At 31.1% G+C, this 19,614-nt stretch overlaps 1 protein-coding gene and 3 long non-coding RNA genes across 4 annotated transcripts in view; 2 read left to right on the forward strand and 2 right to left on the reverse strand.

Moving 5' to 3' along the window:
* Positions 1-19,614, forward strand: part of LOC149799271 (uncharacterized) — a 277,158-nt gene that overhangs the window by 111,575 nt on the left and 145,969 nt on the right. The window lies entirely within an intron of this gene.
* LOC149799276 (uncharacterized) overlaps positions 10,290-19,614 on the forward strand; it is a 151,857-nt gene continuing 142,532 nt past the window's right edge. The window contains exon 1 of the mRNA XM_089958581.1: positions 10,290-10,997. Within this exon, the coding sequence (XP_089814707.1) occupies positions 10,977-10,997 (21 nt within the window). The 5' untranslated portion in view covers positions 10,290-10,976. The remainder of the gene's footprint in view (positions 10,998-19,614) is intronic.
* Positions 11,705-13,386, reverse strand: LOC149799277 (uncharacterized). Its single transcript, XR_016421130.1, has 2 exons — positions 12,958-13,386; positions 11,705-11,995 (listed from the first exon to the last, which is right to left on the reverse strand). It is a non-coding gene; the product is annotated as an uncharacterized LOC149799277 (long non-coding RNA).
* On the reverse strand, positions 14,980-18,582 carry LOC149799278 (uncharacterized). Its single transcript, XR_016420889.1, has 2 exons — positions 18,093-18,582; positions 14,980-17,765 (listed from the first exon to the last, which is right to left on the reverse strand). It is a non-coding gene; the product is annotated as an uncharacterized LOC149799278 (long non-coding RNA).

Here is a 19,614-nt window from a genome sequence, read left to right on the forward strand (position 1 = left end):
GACCAAGCGTATTACTGCACGTATTACTTCACAATGGATGATAGTTTACAATCCATACCATTTCAGTGAAAACTGCAACCTGATATAAATGTAATGTTAATTTGTACCTAATATTACTGCCACAAAAGTAACTATTTTCGTGAATCCCCCATTTGTTAATATTAATGTATGCAAATAGCATTAGTCAAAGATTTTGAGCTAGAATCTTGAAGTCATTTGACCGTCCATAAACCTTGTGAGCTCATATAATACAGAAAAAATCATTGAAAATTTCAGACTTCTCAGAACTTAATACGGAGAAATGTATGTAGCATTATCCTAAATGCCGTATCTAAATGTTTGGTACATTGAAACTTCAACTTAAGATTTGTGCTTATAATGTTAGGAGAAATGAAGTCTAGGCTATATATACAGAATGGTAAATATTTTGACTTAATAATAATAATAATAGTAATAACAATGATACTAATAATTGTTATTATTATTATTATTACTATATATATATATATATATATATATATATATATATATATATATATATATATATATATATATATATATATATATATATATATATATATATATATATATATATATATATATATATATATATATATATATATTGCTTTCATTTGATTGCAAAAAAATGCTTAATTTCTGTCTTTAATGTCAGGATATCCGATATTCCTCTCTTTGTAAAGGTGAAATAAAATTCCCAGGTTTTGCTCCACTTCAATATCCGTGCATACCGATGGTATCATACACGTGATAGGAGGTTAATCTTGAACATGACGTGACAGAAAAACATTCATAATGTTTCATAAGACGACGTGTCATGTTAAGTTTATTTGTCTCTTTTTTGTTATTCAGGATTAAAATAAAAAGTAAAGTTATATTTTTAATCAAGTACACACTTGAATAATCAATTTTTTGTGATCTTGGTTTGGACGGATGCTGTTGCACCACATGACTAGCGTACTACAAAATGTGGTCAAAAACATATACTCACAGAATCTAAAGGGCAGGACAAGAAGGATAGGTATCCTGGGCGTGATCATTATAAACAATTGCAACGTAATAAGTAGGAGGAAACACATACAAATTCTATTCATTCATCATTCGTGTTGATAACGTAAGGACCACTTTACACCCAGACCTAAGGATATATCAAAATATTATCCTTTTACCTCTTTTTCATTATGCGCCTTTAATAGTAAATAAGAATATAAAGTTTAGGAATAATACTAATAACGACGAATACTACGAACATCATGATTAATAACAACAATAAAAATAAAAGGATAATCCTACAACAGTAGAAGCTTGTTCAAAAATTGGGAGTTTTAATTCTCTTAAAAGGCACTTTTCATTGTTTATACAAGTTATGGAATATAATAAATGTTGAGATCGGACTCCGACATTTGGGTCGATATTTCATTTTGTATCATTTGAAAAGTACACATGCAGTTTTATTTTGCTGATTTTATAATTGTTAACATTTCATTCAGCATTGCATATATATTATGTATAAAAGGGAGGGGAATTCATTTAGAAAGAAATTATTTAGAAAGAAATTATTTTTTATTGAAGATAGTAGTTGCCGTTCTGCCACTAACCGCACCGTTATTATGGAATCGCCACCACCACCACCTCATGAAACGTTCTAATTATGATTATAATTATGGGGATAATGATAAACATTATTATTAGTACCAGCAGTAGTATTGTTATTAGATGTAGTCATATGTAAGTTGGTGCTGCATGTGATGATGAAGACGATGATGAAAATGACAACTTGATGATCTCATAACCTGAAATTCTTCTAATTTTTGAACTTTCCGTGAAAGTCATGTCTACAATTTAAAAATGCTTTAAATGGTAAATTTTGGATAAATGTGCATTTTGCCTTATCGAACCAATATATATCGTAAAAAGCTAAATTAATCGTATAGATGTCGACAGTATTATTGATGCATTCATTTCTAGAAGCATGGGGATTGTACTAGGTTTCACTAATGGATAAATCGTTTTTGTCAATTACTAAAGTTAGATTATGAAGAAAGATTTTTTCAGTCAAGAAAGCAATATGATGTATTCAATAACATTATGGTTTGTGAATGCGTGTCGTAATGAGACAAAATACTTTTGAATATTAAAGCAGCAAATGATAACGTAACCCAATGGGACAAAGAAAACTTGCAAAAATAAATTATATATGCATATGTCGTATCAAATGGACATAAAATCTAATTTACTCATTCAAAAACCATTTTCTAAATAAACAAACACATATACCCTATTATATGTAAGCTTAGTTTAAAATGCATTGTTTGCCAAATGCTACATATTAGATTACACTCCTTTTGTTCACTGGGGCACGTGGACCTAAGCAATGTACTTGCAGTAAGTAACCTGTTTCTAGTTCAATACGGTATTTGTGCTCTTCCAAAATGTAGACAGATAACATTGTTCAAATCCTGAATTTTAACATCCAAAGTTTCATTTTTCACAGCAGCAGTTCCTCGTCTACAGTTCAAATATATTTCCTGGATGAGAGAGTATTTCTGAATATTGTCAATAATGGGGTAATTTATTTCCGTGTACATTTTGCTGTGTTCTCTTCGCAATGTTTGCCATTATACATAATTTTGTCCATGAATGAATGTCCTTCTCAGTCTCCAGTTATAAAAGTGACCGGCCTGCATTTTGCTGATACATAATATCAACAGTATACAGTAGTTATAAGGAGTATACTTGCCTACTGCATCCTATGTTGCAGCGCTAAAACAATTAACCTAAAAGGAGGAAACACTTTCTGATTCGGGTATTTTAAAAATATTCGTTCTTAAGATAGGACTCTAACAGGAAATAATACACTGAATGAACTACTTTACCTATACCCTAACGCATTTTTGCACTACATGTTTTCTTTTCATTGAATAATTTCCTGATGTTTATTTACTTAGTCTTTAGCCCGACTGGTACATATATTTCCCTCATTTATAGATTAAACTTTATCTAAATGTAAACTTTCCGTCACGGTACATATAGGCAAGCGATGTTATAATGGAGATTCTTGTAATGATATAAGCGAACCATATGAATACTTGACCCTTTGCGACCGCTAAAATTCCTTGTAAGTTCGCGAAATACATGTTTCCCAAAGTTACAATTGAAAAAGATGGTTTACCGGAAGAACTTTATCTAATGTGAATGCTGTAAATGTATTGGGACTATAAATGAGTTATGCACATAAATTAGGTATTGAGACCAGTATGTTTTCAATAGAACGAAAGCATACTTATTCATAATTTAAATAGAAAGTGATTCATCAAAAAAACTCGACATAGCCATCTTGTGAATGAGCAATCTGGCTATTTGCCAGCATTTCAGTCACATACTGTTAGACCATGTAATACCATCCTCGAATCCAGGTAGACGTTAGAATTTGGCTCAGTCGATAGGTCTCTTGAAAATGATTGAACAGTATTACAAACAGGGTGTCATGTATCATGTATCCTCCTGATTTCTGATATTACTATCAACGTTTGGGGAATTACCTTTGTTTTAACTGTTAAAAAAGTCACTGATATCTAAATAATATTAATTTACATTTCGAAAGAAGCGTCTTCACCATATCTAAGAATTATTATTAGTATTGTCTCCAATATGTACAATGCATGCATGTACGAAGGTTTGTTTTCACGCAAAACTATTGCTGATATGAGAAACTATTTTTGACGTATGGCCATGTTGATAATTGTCATCAGAAGTAAGTGTTTTATTGTCAGCTCTGCTATATGAAAATCACGATAAAGAAGGAGTCCACACAAGATGTGCATTGTAAGAGAGGTAGATACAACCTCAAAAAGAAAACTGTTTCATTATTTAAATACTTCAACATAATATTCGAAATATTATCTTATAGCGCAATCCACTTGGTATGAAGATGGTGTTGTAATGACAAAATGTTTACTATCGCAGTCCAAATACATTAGTGACAAGATTTTTATAGGAATATTTGAATAATCTGATTGCTGGATATTAACAGGGTAAAGTTTTTATTTTCTCTGTTTATTTCTGTAATGCGGACAATTTCTAACTTGTACGTGTATGTGAATAATTCACATAGAAATATATTTTCCATCCTAAATGGAAATAATAGTTATAAAATAACATATAAAAAAATCTACACAGAATATAGGTAAAAGACTGAGTCAGAGTATCAAGTTACAGAGAAACGGAAAACCCGTTTCGCTTCGTAATGTCTTCTAAGAAGTGATATGAGTGGTAATTTTCACAATTTTGCACGTATATTTCTGTTGTTTTTTGTATGTTTAGAAGAAGTTACTTCTATATAACGTTTAAATTTGATCCGCTAAATAAGGACAAGCGTTATTTTATATATTTAGTTTTTGTGATGATAAAAATATGAGTTAATGGATATTGTGATTGATAGCTACATATACAAATTCCAATTAATTGACACCATTTTATGTTGGCAATCATGCATTAAATGAATCAATGTATTCATACACGTATATATGTGTTTATGTACGACAATAAAGGTATCTTTAGTCTAAAAGAATTCATTGCCAAAACTTTCAGAATCCCTTCCCTAGTGTCCATAATCTTGCTATAAATAGGAATATTGTATATAATCTCCTTTCTTCAACGAACAGAAAAGATGATAAACATTTTATATTGAGAGGGAGGTGTTTAGTATCACTTATCCACTTTAAATCAAACTTTTTCAGGGTAAAATAAATAGTGTTTGGTTGACTCTAGTTTATTTAGTAGATATTTATATCGATGACAAACCAATTATTCTTTTCATAATAATCCTCTCCGTATTTAGATTATAGCTCTTACCAAAGGATTTTAAATTACATTTACTAATGTTGCAGTTAAATCTAGATATGTATCCATATAATAAATTACACACACACGCCAATACAAATGGTTTCAAAAGTCTTAGTATGTTTATTACATCGTGGCTAGCAACCTTGTTCAAAAGTTGCTTGAAATCATGTGAGCTAGACGCGAAAAAGCCTTGACCCGTTAATAGTTGTTAAATCGCGTACTAATCTGAGATAAATAGCTTTAACAGATTGTGTATCTACACACATCATTCACGTGCGTGGGTTTTCCCAAAGAACTAGGTTTTGAGGTCGGTACCTTTTCAGTAAAATGACTGATCAACAAGGTCGACAATAGCAAGTATGCCCAATATAGTTATTTGTCAACGTCACTGGCATATATTGTTAGGTTTTAGATATTTTTCTCTAATACACATGGACAATAGTGATTTGTATATTCGACATCTTTATTACAAATGATTCAGCGTAAATGCAAAAAGGGGTCTGTGATCATGTTTGCTCGTGATGTTTAATATTAACGTAAATTCCTGGGGAATTTCTGTTTTTGTTTGTTCTAAAAATATACGTTTTTCCAGAAGGGTCTTCAATTGACCTTACGCCAGAAGGTAGGTCGCTCTGTGAAAATGGCGGGCGGGATAACATTAAAAGATATACCAGACGATATTGGTGAGCAATATTTGCCATTTGAAACAACATTGAGACAGAGACAGAAAGCGAGAGCATTTATCCATCGCTTGCACTTCTCTAAGTTACGTCAGTATGCAGAGAACTCGCCCCCACGTATTTGGAGCAGTCTCCCCAGAGTGGTTGGAGAAGTCGCCCCAATTGGTTGGAGAAGTCATCCCAAAATGTTTGACCCAGATAACCTTTTCATAACAGAATTAAGTCATCTTTTACGTGATTCATATTTATATTTTTATATATACGCGATCAGAAAAGAGATATTAACTAAATTAAAGCAATATCATATTAATATTTATAAGAACGAAATTAGGTCTGTATATAATCTAATGAATGGCGACAGTATAGTGATTAAAAAGGATAAGGCATACACTATTATTACTGTGAATCAAGATGATTACGTTAAAGAAGATGAACGTCAGTTAGAAATTAAATAAAAATTTCAACATGCATTAACGAGATCGCTAAAAATAATAATTCCGTATGTGAGGAATGTGATAATTTAACTTTTAACATACGTACACCTAAAAAATAATAATTCCGTAAACGTGGAATTTGATACCTTCCCTCTTAACATAAGTACACCTCAATTCTACATATTACCCAAAACTCATACAAATCCTGAGCATAATTTACCTTTAAATTTTCCAGGACGACCAATTATATCAGGTTGTAGTTCATATACTGAAAACCTATCCAAATTTATTGATAGTGTTTTACAACCTTTAATGAAATCACTTCCTTCATGCATTAAAGATACAACTACTTTCATTAAAAAGTCGACGTTTATTCCACATCTATCTGATAATTTCAATCCTGGTATCATTAGATGTAACATCACTATATACCAACATTCCGCATGCAGATGATATTGAATCGTGCAAATATTTTCTTGATAATAATCGTAATAATAGCACACTATCTAGCGAAGATATTTGTAAAATAATAAAAACTTATCTTCGAAAATAATTATTTTCAATTTAATAATACGAATTACATACAGATAATAGGTATTAATATGGCTTATATATACTCTTCCCTTTCATGGATGAATTAGATAAGGATTTTATTCAAAACGAAAAGTTTAATCCATCTCTTTGGTTCAGAATTTTAAATGACATATTTATGATCTGGAAGCATTCAACTGAAGAACTGAAAAAAAAAAAATTATTGATCGCCTAAATCATTTTCACCCGATGATTAAATTTACTTTTACTGCATCTAGTACGCATGTTTCATTTTTAGATGTAAATGTAATACAAAATATTGATAACACTGTCTCTACAAATATTATTAAAATGCATCTAATGATTTGAAGAACAGAGCAAAAGGGCCAGATAACACTTATTTTTCGTTAAGTACAGAAGCGGAGTTGATCAAATGGAAAAGTTGAAAAATTGCAAATTTTATAAATTTAATAAGTTATTAAGTTGAAGAAAAAAAACAATAAATAAAGCCTTAACCATGTGGCTATATCTCAGAATTACTATATATGATCCTTGGGGCGACTTCTCCAGGCGAAGTGGGGCGACTTCTCCGAACGGTTGCGAAATTTAAAAATATATATACAATAGTCGAGTCGATATCGACAGAAGCAGCTTGTCGGAGGAAAATGGCAGACGTAAACAGTGCCTGGAGGTGTGTATAATAGTGCTCGCTGATTGGTCAATCGAACAGAATGTTTGACAACTGGCGATAGGTCAATTACAATTCCCTACCATGAAAGTACATTTCTGAAGTAGCATCATCCCCTCATCACGAATTCCTTTAAAAAGCAAAAATATTGATATTGTCATCAACATGCATAAAGACGGTACGCATCGAACTATTTGGATCACTTAGTCACATTTTAAAAGCTATGAATAATATCAAGAAATATTTCTAACGTATGGCCATGTTTAACTCTTAATGTTAAATATACTAACAAGAACTAAAGTCCTAAGAATAATTAATAAATATGTCCATTTACCATCTTTTATAATGCAAAAGATAATAACAGATATAATGGGTGATTCTCTTTTTCTCTGATAAGAATATTCTTATTTATGTAAACACGATTTTAACAGTAAATTCAGTCATTACGGTTTGGTTTTAGAAATCAGTACACTGTTGAAATTACGTTTGAAATAATGGATTCATGCAAATCGATTTCATTCATGCTGGTCTCCCACTTAATATAAATCGGTACGACAAAACGAAGATGAAAAATGATTTTAAATTCTAGATGGTATAGATATTAATGCAACATATAAAAAGGAATTTTTGAATTGTTTACAAAATGGGATAGTTTGAACAATGTAACCCATTTCATAATATTAGCTGATCTTTGATTTTCTGATACAATGATACAACCAAACATGAAAAAAGATTTAATTTGTTGTTATTTATGTACTATATCCTAGTATATGTTACGAATTCTTATGTACCTAAAGATAGATGTTTAATTCGATGCATTAAAGATTTGGTAGTAAAGAATGAATTTTTTAGATGAATGCAATGTGAGTTTGATGAAATTTTGAGTTTCATTGTGTTGCCTGCAAACATTTACTTATTTATGGAAACAACATTTTCACCTGGACACGTGGACCAAAGCATTGTACTTCCAGTAAATGACATATTTTTACTCTTCACAATGTAGACAAATACCATTGTCCAAAAAATGAACAGTTTTTTTTTCATAGTAGCACTTCCTACTCTAAAGGAAATTATCTCACTTAATAATTGAACACTTCTCAATGCCATCAATGATGGGATAATTTGTTTCCATGTACATTTTACAATGATTTCTTGGCATTATTAGCCTTTATACAATACTTTGTTCATGAATAAAGTCACTTGTCAGTTTGCAGTTATAAATATACCTTAGGTGACAGATCTGCATTTTATTAAGATACAAGTCATTATATATTATCACCATTATTCAAGTTATTATACATTATCAGCATTATTCACTAGTTCTAAGGAATATACGTACCCAGTACAGATTATGTTGCAGCGCATATACAATTAACCTGAACGGAGGAAACACTTTCTAATTCGGGTATTTTAAAGGAATTCATTCTCAAAATATGGCTTTAATAGTAATATATAACAACCAATTTTCTATTTAAACAACTTTAGCTATAGCATTACGCATTTTTCCACGCCATGTTTTCTTTTCATTCAAACACTTCCCGATTTTTGTTTCTGAAATCTTTAGCACGACTGATATATACATTTCCATCATTTATACATTAATCGTTAACTAAATACACTTTCTTTCCCGGTACAGGTGAGCCAGCTAATGATCCTTGTAAAGACGCGAAATACCTGTTTACTATATATATATATTGGGTCGATAAATGCGTTATGCACATGAGTGTTTTTCCACAATAAATTAGGTGTTGAGACCAGTGTGTTTTCAACAACAGGAAAGCATAGTTATTTCATTATTTTTTGAAATAAGTCATCAATAACCTCGACAGAGCCATCTTGTGAATGATTAATCTGTCTATTAGCCAGCGTTTCAGTCACATAACGTTAGGCTTTGCAATGATGTTCTCGTATCCAGGTAGACGTTACTAATTTGATCCATTAATATCTCTCTTGAAAATGATTGACCATTATTACAAGCAAAGTCTCTGATTTCTTATATTATAATCAACAATTAAGGAATTTCCTTTTTTTCACTTCACAATGTATATCTTATTCCTGAGACGTTTCTTCACTAATATCTCAGTAATATGTATTTACATTTCAAAAGCGGCATCATCATCTCATCACAAACACCTTCCTATGAATGAATATTAGTATTGTCACCAATATGTATAACGAATTCATGTATTAAACTTTAGTCTTCACGCAAAGCTGTTGCTGATATAAAAACTATTTCTGACATATTGCCATGTTGATAATTGTGAACATAAGTTTGTATTTCATTCCTTGCATTGGTATACGAAAACTTTGCCAAACATCGGATCCACACAAGATTTTCATAATAAGATAGGTAGATACATGCTCATCAGAAGCTAGTTTATCAGTGCTTGCGCTGTTATCCGAAAACCATGCCAAACGAGGGATCAGCTTAATATTTATATAGCAAAAGAGGTAGATACAAGCTCAAAAAGACATTTTTGTTGTAATTTAGATACTTCAAAATAATATTCAAAAAAATTCTCAATATAACGCAATAAAACGAGAGATGAAGATTATGCTGTAAGAGCGCAGTGACTACTGTCACAGTTACAACACTTTCTTTAGTAACAGTTTTAGGAATATTTGAATACTCTGATTGCTGGATATCAACAGGGGAAAGTTTGCTTTCTTCATTTATTTCTATAATTTGCTTAATTTTAAACTTGTACGTGTAAGTGTATACTTCATATATTAATATATTTTCCATACTAAATGGAAGCAATAGTTATAAAAGAAAATTGAATGATCTTTTCAAGTTCAATTGAATACATTGTAGTTTGCATATTTAAAACTTCTAAGCAAAATATTGACTACATTCCTCGAATAGTAGCAAGTATTTGTAATACTGTCTTTTGATAGACTTACGTTCCATTCGACTAATGTTATTTACCAAAATAAATCTACCCACAATATAGGCACAACACTGAATCCGAGTACCAAATGACAGAGTAATGGAATGCTTTGCTTCGTAATGTATTCTTACAAGTGATATGCTATGGGTGGTATTTTCGTTTAGGAATTCATATGTTTGACAAAAAGAGAAAATGCCTCTATCTTTTTATTGTTATTTTTCACACAATAACACTTATCTTAGATCATCTTTTAAATTATTGAAGTACAATTGTTATTCAGATTTACTGACACTTTATTCAGTTTAGTTTAAGACATTAACAAATGCTTTAGTCAAACAAAGGAATTTCACAATAATCCTCTCTATATTTAAACTATAACTCTAACGAAACATTTTTGTGCTCATATTCACGTTTACTAATGTTACAATTCAATCTAGATGTATATCCATATCTTAAGTTATATAACCACGCAAATCACAAAGGTTTCAAAGCCGTAGTATGTTTGTTACATACTAGCGACCTTGTACAGGAGTTTCTTGAAATCATGTGAACTAGGCGTGAAAAAGACTTCAACATTATAATAAATGCCAAATAGTGTACTGAATGTTTACCAGGAAAACTTAATCTTAGATAAACAGCTTTAACCATTTGTGTATGTACACGCATCATTAACCTGAGTGGTTTTTCCAAAAACCTAGATTTTGAGGTTAGTGCCTTTTCAGTAAAATAACTAATCAATAACGTCTGCAATGACATGCAAGGCACAAATCGGAAGAATCCCCATTATGGTTATTAGTCAACGTTAATGTTAGGTTTCATATATTGTTCTCTAATACACGTGGACGTCAATAATTGGCTCATTTGATGTATCTGTTACAAATGAGTCAGCATGAATGTCGCTAGGGTGTTGGTGAGTATGTTTGTTCAACATGTCTAATATTAGCATACACGCCTAGGGAATTTCCGTTTGTTTCATTTTTGTATATATATTCAGTAACATATTCTCATCATCACGAACTCCTTCACAAGTAAGAATATCATTATTTTCAACAACATGTATGCAGAAGGTACGCATCGAACTCTATGGCTTCCTGTCATATTTTGAAATCTATGACTAATATCAATAATATTTCTGGCGTATGGCCATGTTGATCTTTTGATGTTAAATATGCTAACAAGCTCAAAAGCACTATGTATAATTAATAAATAGGTCCATTTATTCGCAATTAAAACGTTTTATATAATGCCAAACATTATTACAAATATAATGGGTCATTCTCTTTTCCTTGGATAAAAATATACTAACTTATATAGCCACGATCTTGAACAGCAAATTCAATCAGTACGTTGTTGTTTTTAGAAAATATTAAAATATGGTAATTATATTTGAAGAAATGGATTGATAAATATCGTTCTGATTTAATACTGGTCTCCTGCTTAATATAAATCGGGTCGAAAATAGAAGAAGAAGAAATGCTGTTAGATTCTAGATGGTAGAAATATTTATGCAACATGTAAAGAGGATTGTTTGAGCTGTACACCAATTGGTATAGCTAGAAGAATGTACCTCTTTTCATTATATTGGTTTGTTCTGATACAATTATACAACCAAACATGACAAAATTAAATTTAATTTATTTTGAATCGGGCCCTTACAATTTTGAATTAGATCGCCGAGTCAATGTTAGTGTTATGTCATCTGCCAACATGATATTGTATTTTTGTCACACCGGCACATAATTCAAATCTCCAAAATACAAATTCTGCTTTCATATCCTCTTCCTGACACCACTACTGTTTTCGACAACCAATAAATGGATGGTTTTATGTAGCAGTAAAATGGACTGTTGATCAAACTGCCAAGTAGATAAGTGCCTTTATGTGTTCGCTCGGTCATTCTGCAATCAACTGAAACACGAACAAAACGTAAAATGAATAAGAAAGATGCATTAAGATATAAAATAGTAAGTGGTTGCAAACAGTGAAAATCACGTAGAACTAAGTTCGTATGTAACCAAAATAAACTAGTAGCAATTATTTACTGTGCCTAAAGGAGGAACTTCAGACCTGTTTATTGTGTTGGCAGAACAATCTTAAAATAAGCCTTGATAACATAGTGTCATTGTTTGGAATGCGGAGCTATACTCTGTCCAATCGATCAAACTATCATTTTCATAACTCTGTTATTAGGAAACTGTGCAATCTCATGATATATGACTTTTATGTAGAACATATGCATACGAGTTTATAAGAAACACAAATCATTATCATATGGGATTCGAATCAGAATAGTCAGATATAAATTATATATTATTGGCTTTTACATACAATTTCAAATGTTATCATTTAGCTGTGAAGCTCTTAATCTACATGAATTTACAGATAATGCTTTCATAAAGCTGACAGTGAAAACTCGATGCATACAGGCAGACGGTAAGGCGGAAATACAGAAATGATTTTTCATCGTTTAGGAATGATCAATAACTGTTTATATATAAAGTTATTATGCTATTATGTAGAAAATTAAGAAACATTAAGAAGAGAACATTATGCATGTCTTCAGAGTTTGAAATCATTTCAATAGATTATTATCGTGAGATCATTATACCTACAACAAACATGAGTAATATGGCAAAATTAAAAAAAGAATGTGAACATTTCCCGCTAAATTCAGAAATGAACTTAATATTCATTTTAAGAACGAAAAAAGCTTATTTTGTCTTTCCTTGCAATTCTGTCATTTAACAATGCTACGATATTCTTCATTTTCAAGTTATTGCTATAAAGAGATGTTATCAATTTTTTCTCACTTTGGACTTACGGAGATCTAGATAATTACATCAAGAAGCAACTCGTTTGTGACTGCTTACCTAGGACACCCTTGGACAATAGCAAGTCTTTGCATGCACAAACGACGGAGTTGTATACATGCCTCTCTCTTTTCTTGAAACACTGTAGTCGCAATACTGCCGATTATCAACAGTGTAAAAATGAAGTTCTACACCGTCTCCAAATACTGAAGAGGGCAAGCTTTTCTTTCTTAATAAATGGCTTTTGTCTGTTTGGTCTCCACATACACACCGTCTTATAAGGAGGCAAATTTTTACATTGAGCCGTTCAATGACCCAGTCCCATACCTTAACATAACCGCATTCTGAATGGAAATGTTCCTCTATATTTGAAGCTGTGCTGTGTTTGCGAGGTGTTCTCCATGCCTGGATGGCTGGTGCATTCAGTTGAAGGAGACTGGTCATTTCGTTATTATATTTTTGCGATTAGCTTGTGCTTTCTTTAAATGAAAATGAAGGATTGAGCGTATGACAAAGCTTTTATATCATCAGGTGGGAAGTCTACAGGATATAAATAAAGTTTTCGAACGAATTTATCATAATCTAATTATAGAATATAGATTGCCCGAGAATTAGAGATAACATGTGTATTTTGCAGCTTTAAATAATATTTTATTGCATGTTGTCAACATAAATTAGAGTAAAATATTGGTTTAGTATTTTCGACACTGTTAACTGATTTATATATCTGTCCTATACTAATATTTCTTAACATTTGTTTCTGCTCAAAAGTGTATTTCTTGACAAAGACCTTACCGATACGTACCCCAAATTTCACAACCTTTAGATTACGTATATAGGTCAATAATATGAATACGCGCCTACAATGTTAAAAAAGTGTTTCACATGTTGGATAATGTAAGTAAGACATTGTGCGAAGTAGAATGCACCTGCTTAATTTACAAAAAAGAGAACGCATAATAGTGTGTCTTAAATCAAAAGCAAACAACATATATATATATATATATATATATATATATATATATATATATATATATATATATATATATGTATATATCCCTTTTCTGGCATATATTATTACCGATTTGGTATGAATTGGCAATGTTTTTTTTAAAAATTTGTATCTATTAAGGTATCTATTAAGACTCTTTATTAAAACCTAAGTTGATAGTAGGAAGCTTGACATCAACTTTTTTGATAAAATAGCGCAAGGTCATTACATGGGTCATTATATAGGACACAGTCTAACGTAGACTATAGTGTGTGTTACTTTAATATCATGCTGCATGAATGATATTTGGAAGATCTCTCGAGAATATGATTTCCGAAATAACGTAAGTATCCTCTAATTGCACCTTACTTGATATATTGAAAGAATAAAACGAAATACCAACAGGAAAGAACACATGTGACAATGAGATTATTTGAGATTATTTGATATCATTATTTGCTCCACTTATATGCATAGTTATACTAATGAATGCTTAATTTTAGTTCGAGTGCTTCCAAAATTGAAATTCAATGTCAAAGCGTTTGAAAAAATTGTTACAAAGCGTATTCTGCACGTATCCTCAGGAAATGTACAATAACGAAAATTAGTATAAAATTACAGAACTTGATCGTTATTTAGTATTTCATTATTTTCCATTTAATTTTAGTTGAAGTGTATGTGTTGTTGATTATAAACTGAAGTTTTGGAAAATTTCCAAATGAAACGTTAATTTTTGCTTCTTTATTGACTCTTTGCCAGTTGTCTTTGGAGTTCGACTGTTATTTATTTAGCAGGCAGAAACAATGTCGAATTATAAGAACACATTTTCTGACCAGCATCAATTAGTATAAAATTCCAGGTAATACTAGGTATTAACAAACATAGAAATTTAAATTATATTTGAGCATCACAAATGCCTTCATGACTATCTGAATTTAAATACTGTGCAATGATTATAAGAATTCCATTTAGTGGCTCAATTGTGTTTAGAGTCCACTGGAACGAATCAACAATCAAATCTCACCGTATCTTTGCATGACTGTTGTTCGATCGAATCTCAAAATTGTCTATGTCAAACTACATACAAAACATGTATTAAGAACAACTTTAATGTGTGAGAAAAAAGAATTACAGAAATGTTATGACATGGGTGTTAACTTATGAAGAAAACATTCTGTCTCGTCCATAAACTGCTGCATCGTGAAGACATTTATCATACCTTAGTATATTAGGTGATGGTACGGTATTTTATTATGAACATGTTCATTTAGAAACAACAAGAACAGTAGCAATTATTAGCCTGGATAGTGTTGCAACTGTCAGTCAAAAGTAGTATAAGAAAATCGTCGGTCCATCTAAGATATATTTTATTTAAATAGCATGCATATGGCTTGTTTCAGCCAACTACTTATATCTTGATATCGACAAAGTATTAATCTCAAAATGGGCAACTTGGTGAGGGAATAAACGTAGTATAACTGAAAATTCCCCACATTAGGACCTGACTGATTTGGTTCATTATTGTGATTATATTTTGATTATCTGCAAAGGAAAATAAATGCGAATAAGGGATAATGATAGTCAAGAACGAATATATATATATATATATAAGGGTAGTAACAGACATTTCAGTTTGGTTTTTAACGCTTAACATATTTAAATTTAAAACAAATTTGAAGCTGAGTTTCTGTTTCTTTTTTAAGCATGAATTTGTTGTCTCCTCAGTCTTGTAACTGCATGAATTGACATAGTTTAGAATCTGTTTGTAATAACGTCTCTTCAGTTTTGAATTATTTTATTAAATAAACGACGAATTTATTTATTTGATAGACACAAAGATGTTTTAATAAGAGAATCCAGCCGCAATAAAAAAAGTGTTCTTCGTGTCGTTTGTTTCTGACACTTTTTGTATTGTAAAGAATCCATTTCAAACATGCTACTTGTAAGGGAACATATTGATGTGTTCTTTGTTTCTTCCACTGCAGCAAGTTATACTTTCTTATGAAACAAACTGTTTTCATATTTGCTGCAAAAGCAATCTAGTAAATAATATATATTTGTGCCAGCTATCCCTTCCTCAAATTATATATGTATATAATAGTTTTATATACGTTTGTTAAAAGATACACATTTATATAGTTGCAAGCGAGGATTTTATTAAAAAAGAATGCAATATCTGTATATACGCTATGTTTTCCTTCGTTATTCAAAGTATGCGGCGAGTTGAAGCAAGAACATTCTATCCTCATATAATGCCTGACAATATATTGAAAGGGTTTTTAATATTACCTTTCTACGAGATAACAATTCAAGTGTTTAAATCTTTTTCATAGATGTAATTTTATCGATTTTAATAATTGATTAATATAATTAAAATTAAATTCTTTTATTATATTATTTTTGACATAAACAATTACTTTGCTATATTTCATGCGGAGAGCCTCAAAGTTAATCATAACAGAACATTTAAACGACGTGATAATTAATGTTTCCACCTTCAGTATCGCAATTGGCCAGATATTTCAGGTTGAAACCCATAGTAACTGCAGACTGTTGTGATGATCATTAAGAAATCCATGATAATGAATTATCAGTTTAATCTTGTTTTGATGGTTGGGAAGGAAAATAAGGTGTATGGATATGAAAGGGACAAAACTCGTATTAATGATACGATCTAATATTGTAATCTTTCATGGGGAGTAAAGATTGCATGGAAAAATTGTTGAGATAAAATTATTGTCGAGTTTGATGCTTCCAATCCGAAATATTTTAGCTGGTTACCTTAATCTAAACAAGGCCATGGATAGAATATTTACAGAATTGTAGCTATTAAAAGTAGTATCGTGTACACTAAAGGCACTTGCAAGTAACGATTAAAATACGTTTTGGGTGGATAGTTTGATATTCCATCACATGCCGGCATTTGCATTTTATAGTATTTTACAGATATGAACATTTTGCACATGCACTACCCTAATGAATAGACGGAACTTTGTACAACATCAAACGTTACCTACGTGTATACATGCGTTCAAATGGCGAGACCTTCATAAGTATCTACGTGTAAATGTCAACGTGTAGTGTATGTGAAAGGGATATATGGATTCCAAGTATAATCTAAGATTAATTACTGCTAAAATAGCCTATTTCACACAAACCGGTGATACCTTAAGCGGCCTTAGAAATGTAAATTGAGCATTTTCTTCCTGGAATGAACTTTCTCTGAACTTAACTATATCTCATTAGAGGTGTAATATGTATGTCAAGATATGATTATGTGCATTTATTATTACCTGTCTCTTCAAAGCATGCATCATAAATAACAATCTTTGAGACAATGTTATTGTGTCGGTTTAAGTAATGTATAAACTAGGTCTCATTAAATTGCTTGTTCCATCCAATATAGTCTAAATATTAACCATTGCTGATGAAAATATCTACAATTTACCTGCCATACAAATATAATGCAGATTGTCTTAATATTCACAAGAAGTAAATATTCTCCTTTGAAGGGAATACACAATTTCGAATTTGGATACGTGTCTGATAATCATATAAAACAATTTATATCGGCTCATGACAACCTTTAATTCAATTTGAAGACAAATCTCATCTCCGTAGAAAGTTAATTTGCATTAGTGTTGATCCATAGATACATTTTGTTCATCGAACTTCAATGCAATATGTTATCCCGGATAAAGCTAGAATTAAACTGCTAGAATATTTGTCATTATAATCAACATAGTTCCTTTTGAAAACACCCCGTGGTATTTGTGGCTTCATGCGACGTTGTGGGTTTTTGTTGAATCATGGGTTTCGTGTATCGTTGGAAACATCTTCAGTCGGAGGGACTAAATCTTCATTTCGTTTGGTGTACCTAAAATAAATTATTTGAAGCTATATATCAAGTTGTTATTAGCATGCCTTTATCTAAGAATTCATGGACATCACCTAGTATGTAGTGAAAATGTTAATCATACTTTGAAATTAGTACAATCATTAATTTACATGCAATCATATATTTCAAATAGCTATATTAATAGTTAGAAATAATATAAAACAACATTATCATAGTTTGTACAAGATTCTCGCACTATAATGTTGGCATTATTTAATTAAATTTCATTAATTTTCCCAGAGTTGATTAGAACTGGAATTATTCAGATTTGAGTGTGGTCTATTTTAATTGTTAGATTAGCATTACCTCTTGGACAGTAGCAAATTAGCTCTTGAGCGACGACCCCTGAATGCCTCACAATATCATGATATCCACACTTGGGATTAAGATGATCTTTTACTTTGACAGTGACTTTTTCCAGCGCTCTGTTCGGATGTTTCGGATGGTGTGCCCCTTTCCTCTGAAAAATGCTTTTCTCATTAAAACGGGGCCTATGTTCTGAACGTTCTAAAGTTAGCTCATTCCTGTAACTGTCTTTAACATGCATTGTTTTCTTCCAATAGATATCACTTTTATTCTGACATTGCGATCCATTTGAACTGTAGATTTTAGATCTATTGACTTGATGACGTTTCGGATGCATGATCGGGTCATTTAGTTTTGACATTTGTTTTGTATGCAATGGCTACTGTTACATTCAAGTTCTTTTGTTACAACAATCTACCTCTAAGAAATATTAAGTAGATCCACATATAAATAATAAAGCCTCATAGACAGCATGAAACATGTTGACCACATAGTGCTCTATCGCTTTAATTTTAAACAACGATGCCTCCTTTTTGTGATAAATATATCGTTATCATTTGCATTTCTCTTGCTTTTAATTTGGATTACATGTCACCCTATGACACATTGTCACTGCAATGATCTTCGTACTTTAACCTATGGTGTTTGCATCGATTTACATTATTTGACTGAAGTAATTCTGTCTGTTCTTTCTTTCTCTCTCTTCAGCAATGAAAATTGGTGACTAATTTATTTACGTCTATGTTTTAAAATTTAAACACTGGTTTTAATTTAATGATATTTTCCCTGGATGTTTTAAACAACATAGCATGCTGACAATTCTAGTTTCTGGTTATCCAGGCATATAAATATAACTCTTCCGAAGCTGACGTACACAGATTATACCTGGCTACCTAAACAATGATTTTATGTGGAAAACAAATGTGTAAAACATTAACAATCATAATCCATGGTGACAGGGATGAGATATGTAATTGAATTATTTGTGCACCTTTTTCAAAGTCAATTTAATCTTTATGTAGCAATCCAAGTTAAGTTGTCCTTAAAATGTTCTTTCTTGTGACATAAGTCGTTAGATCAATGACATCAATACACACATATTGTTATATAAAGCCTACTGAATCTGGAACATGCAAACAAACCAAAGTAAGTGTGCCAGCATGTGTTGCTGTATAGTAATTGAATAATACATCGATAGCATCATGATAACAAAATGAGACAATACATACAAGTGTTATCATAGATGTTAACAATCTGTCATTAAATTGTAAATTAATTATAAACATTTTGCATATTTGTCGGATATAATAAACCCAATGAAAGGTCTCTTCATTGCAAAGATGTTATGATGCGTTATCTATTATTCAAATATAGTAACGTATTTTGCCTAGCAGTCAGAAAGATTGATACCAAAAAGTGTTAGCAAGCAAAGAGCATTCGAGAATCGAGTAAAACTTACTAGCCAATAAATTAATAATTAGAATGTTGGAATTATTATCTATGTGATGCACAACGACCAGAG

This window comes from Sinohyriopsis cumingii, chromosome 5, assembly GCF_028554795.1.
Source record: "Sinohyriopsis cumingii isolate HCF-2022 chromosome 5, ASM2855479v2, whole genome shotgun sequence".
In the NCBI taxonomy this organism is placed as follows: Eukaryota; Metazoa; Mollusca; class Bivalvia; order Unionida; family Unionidae; genus Sinohyriopsis; species Sinohyriopsis cumingii.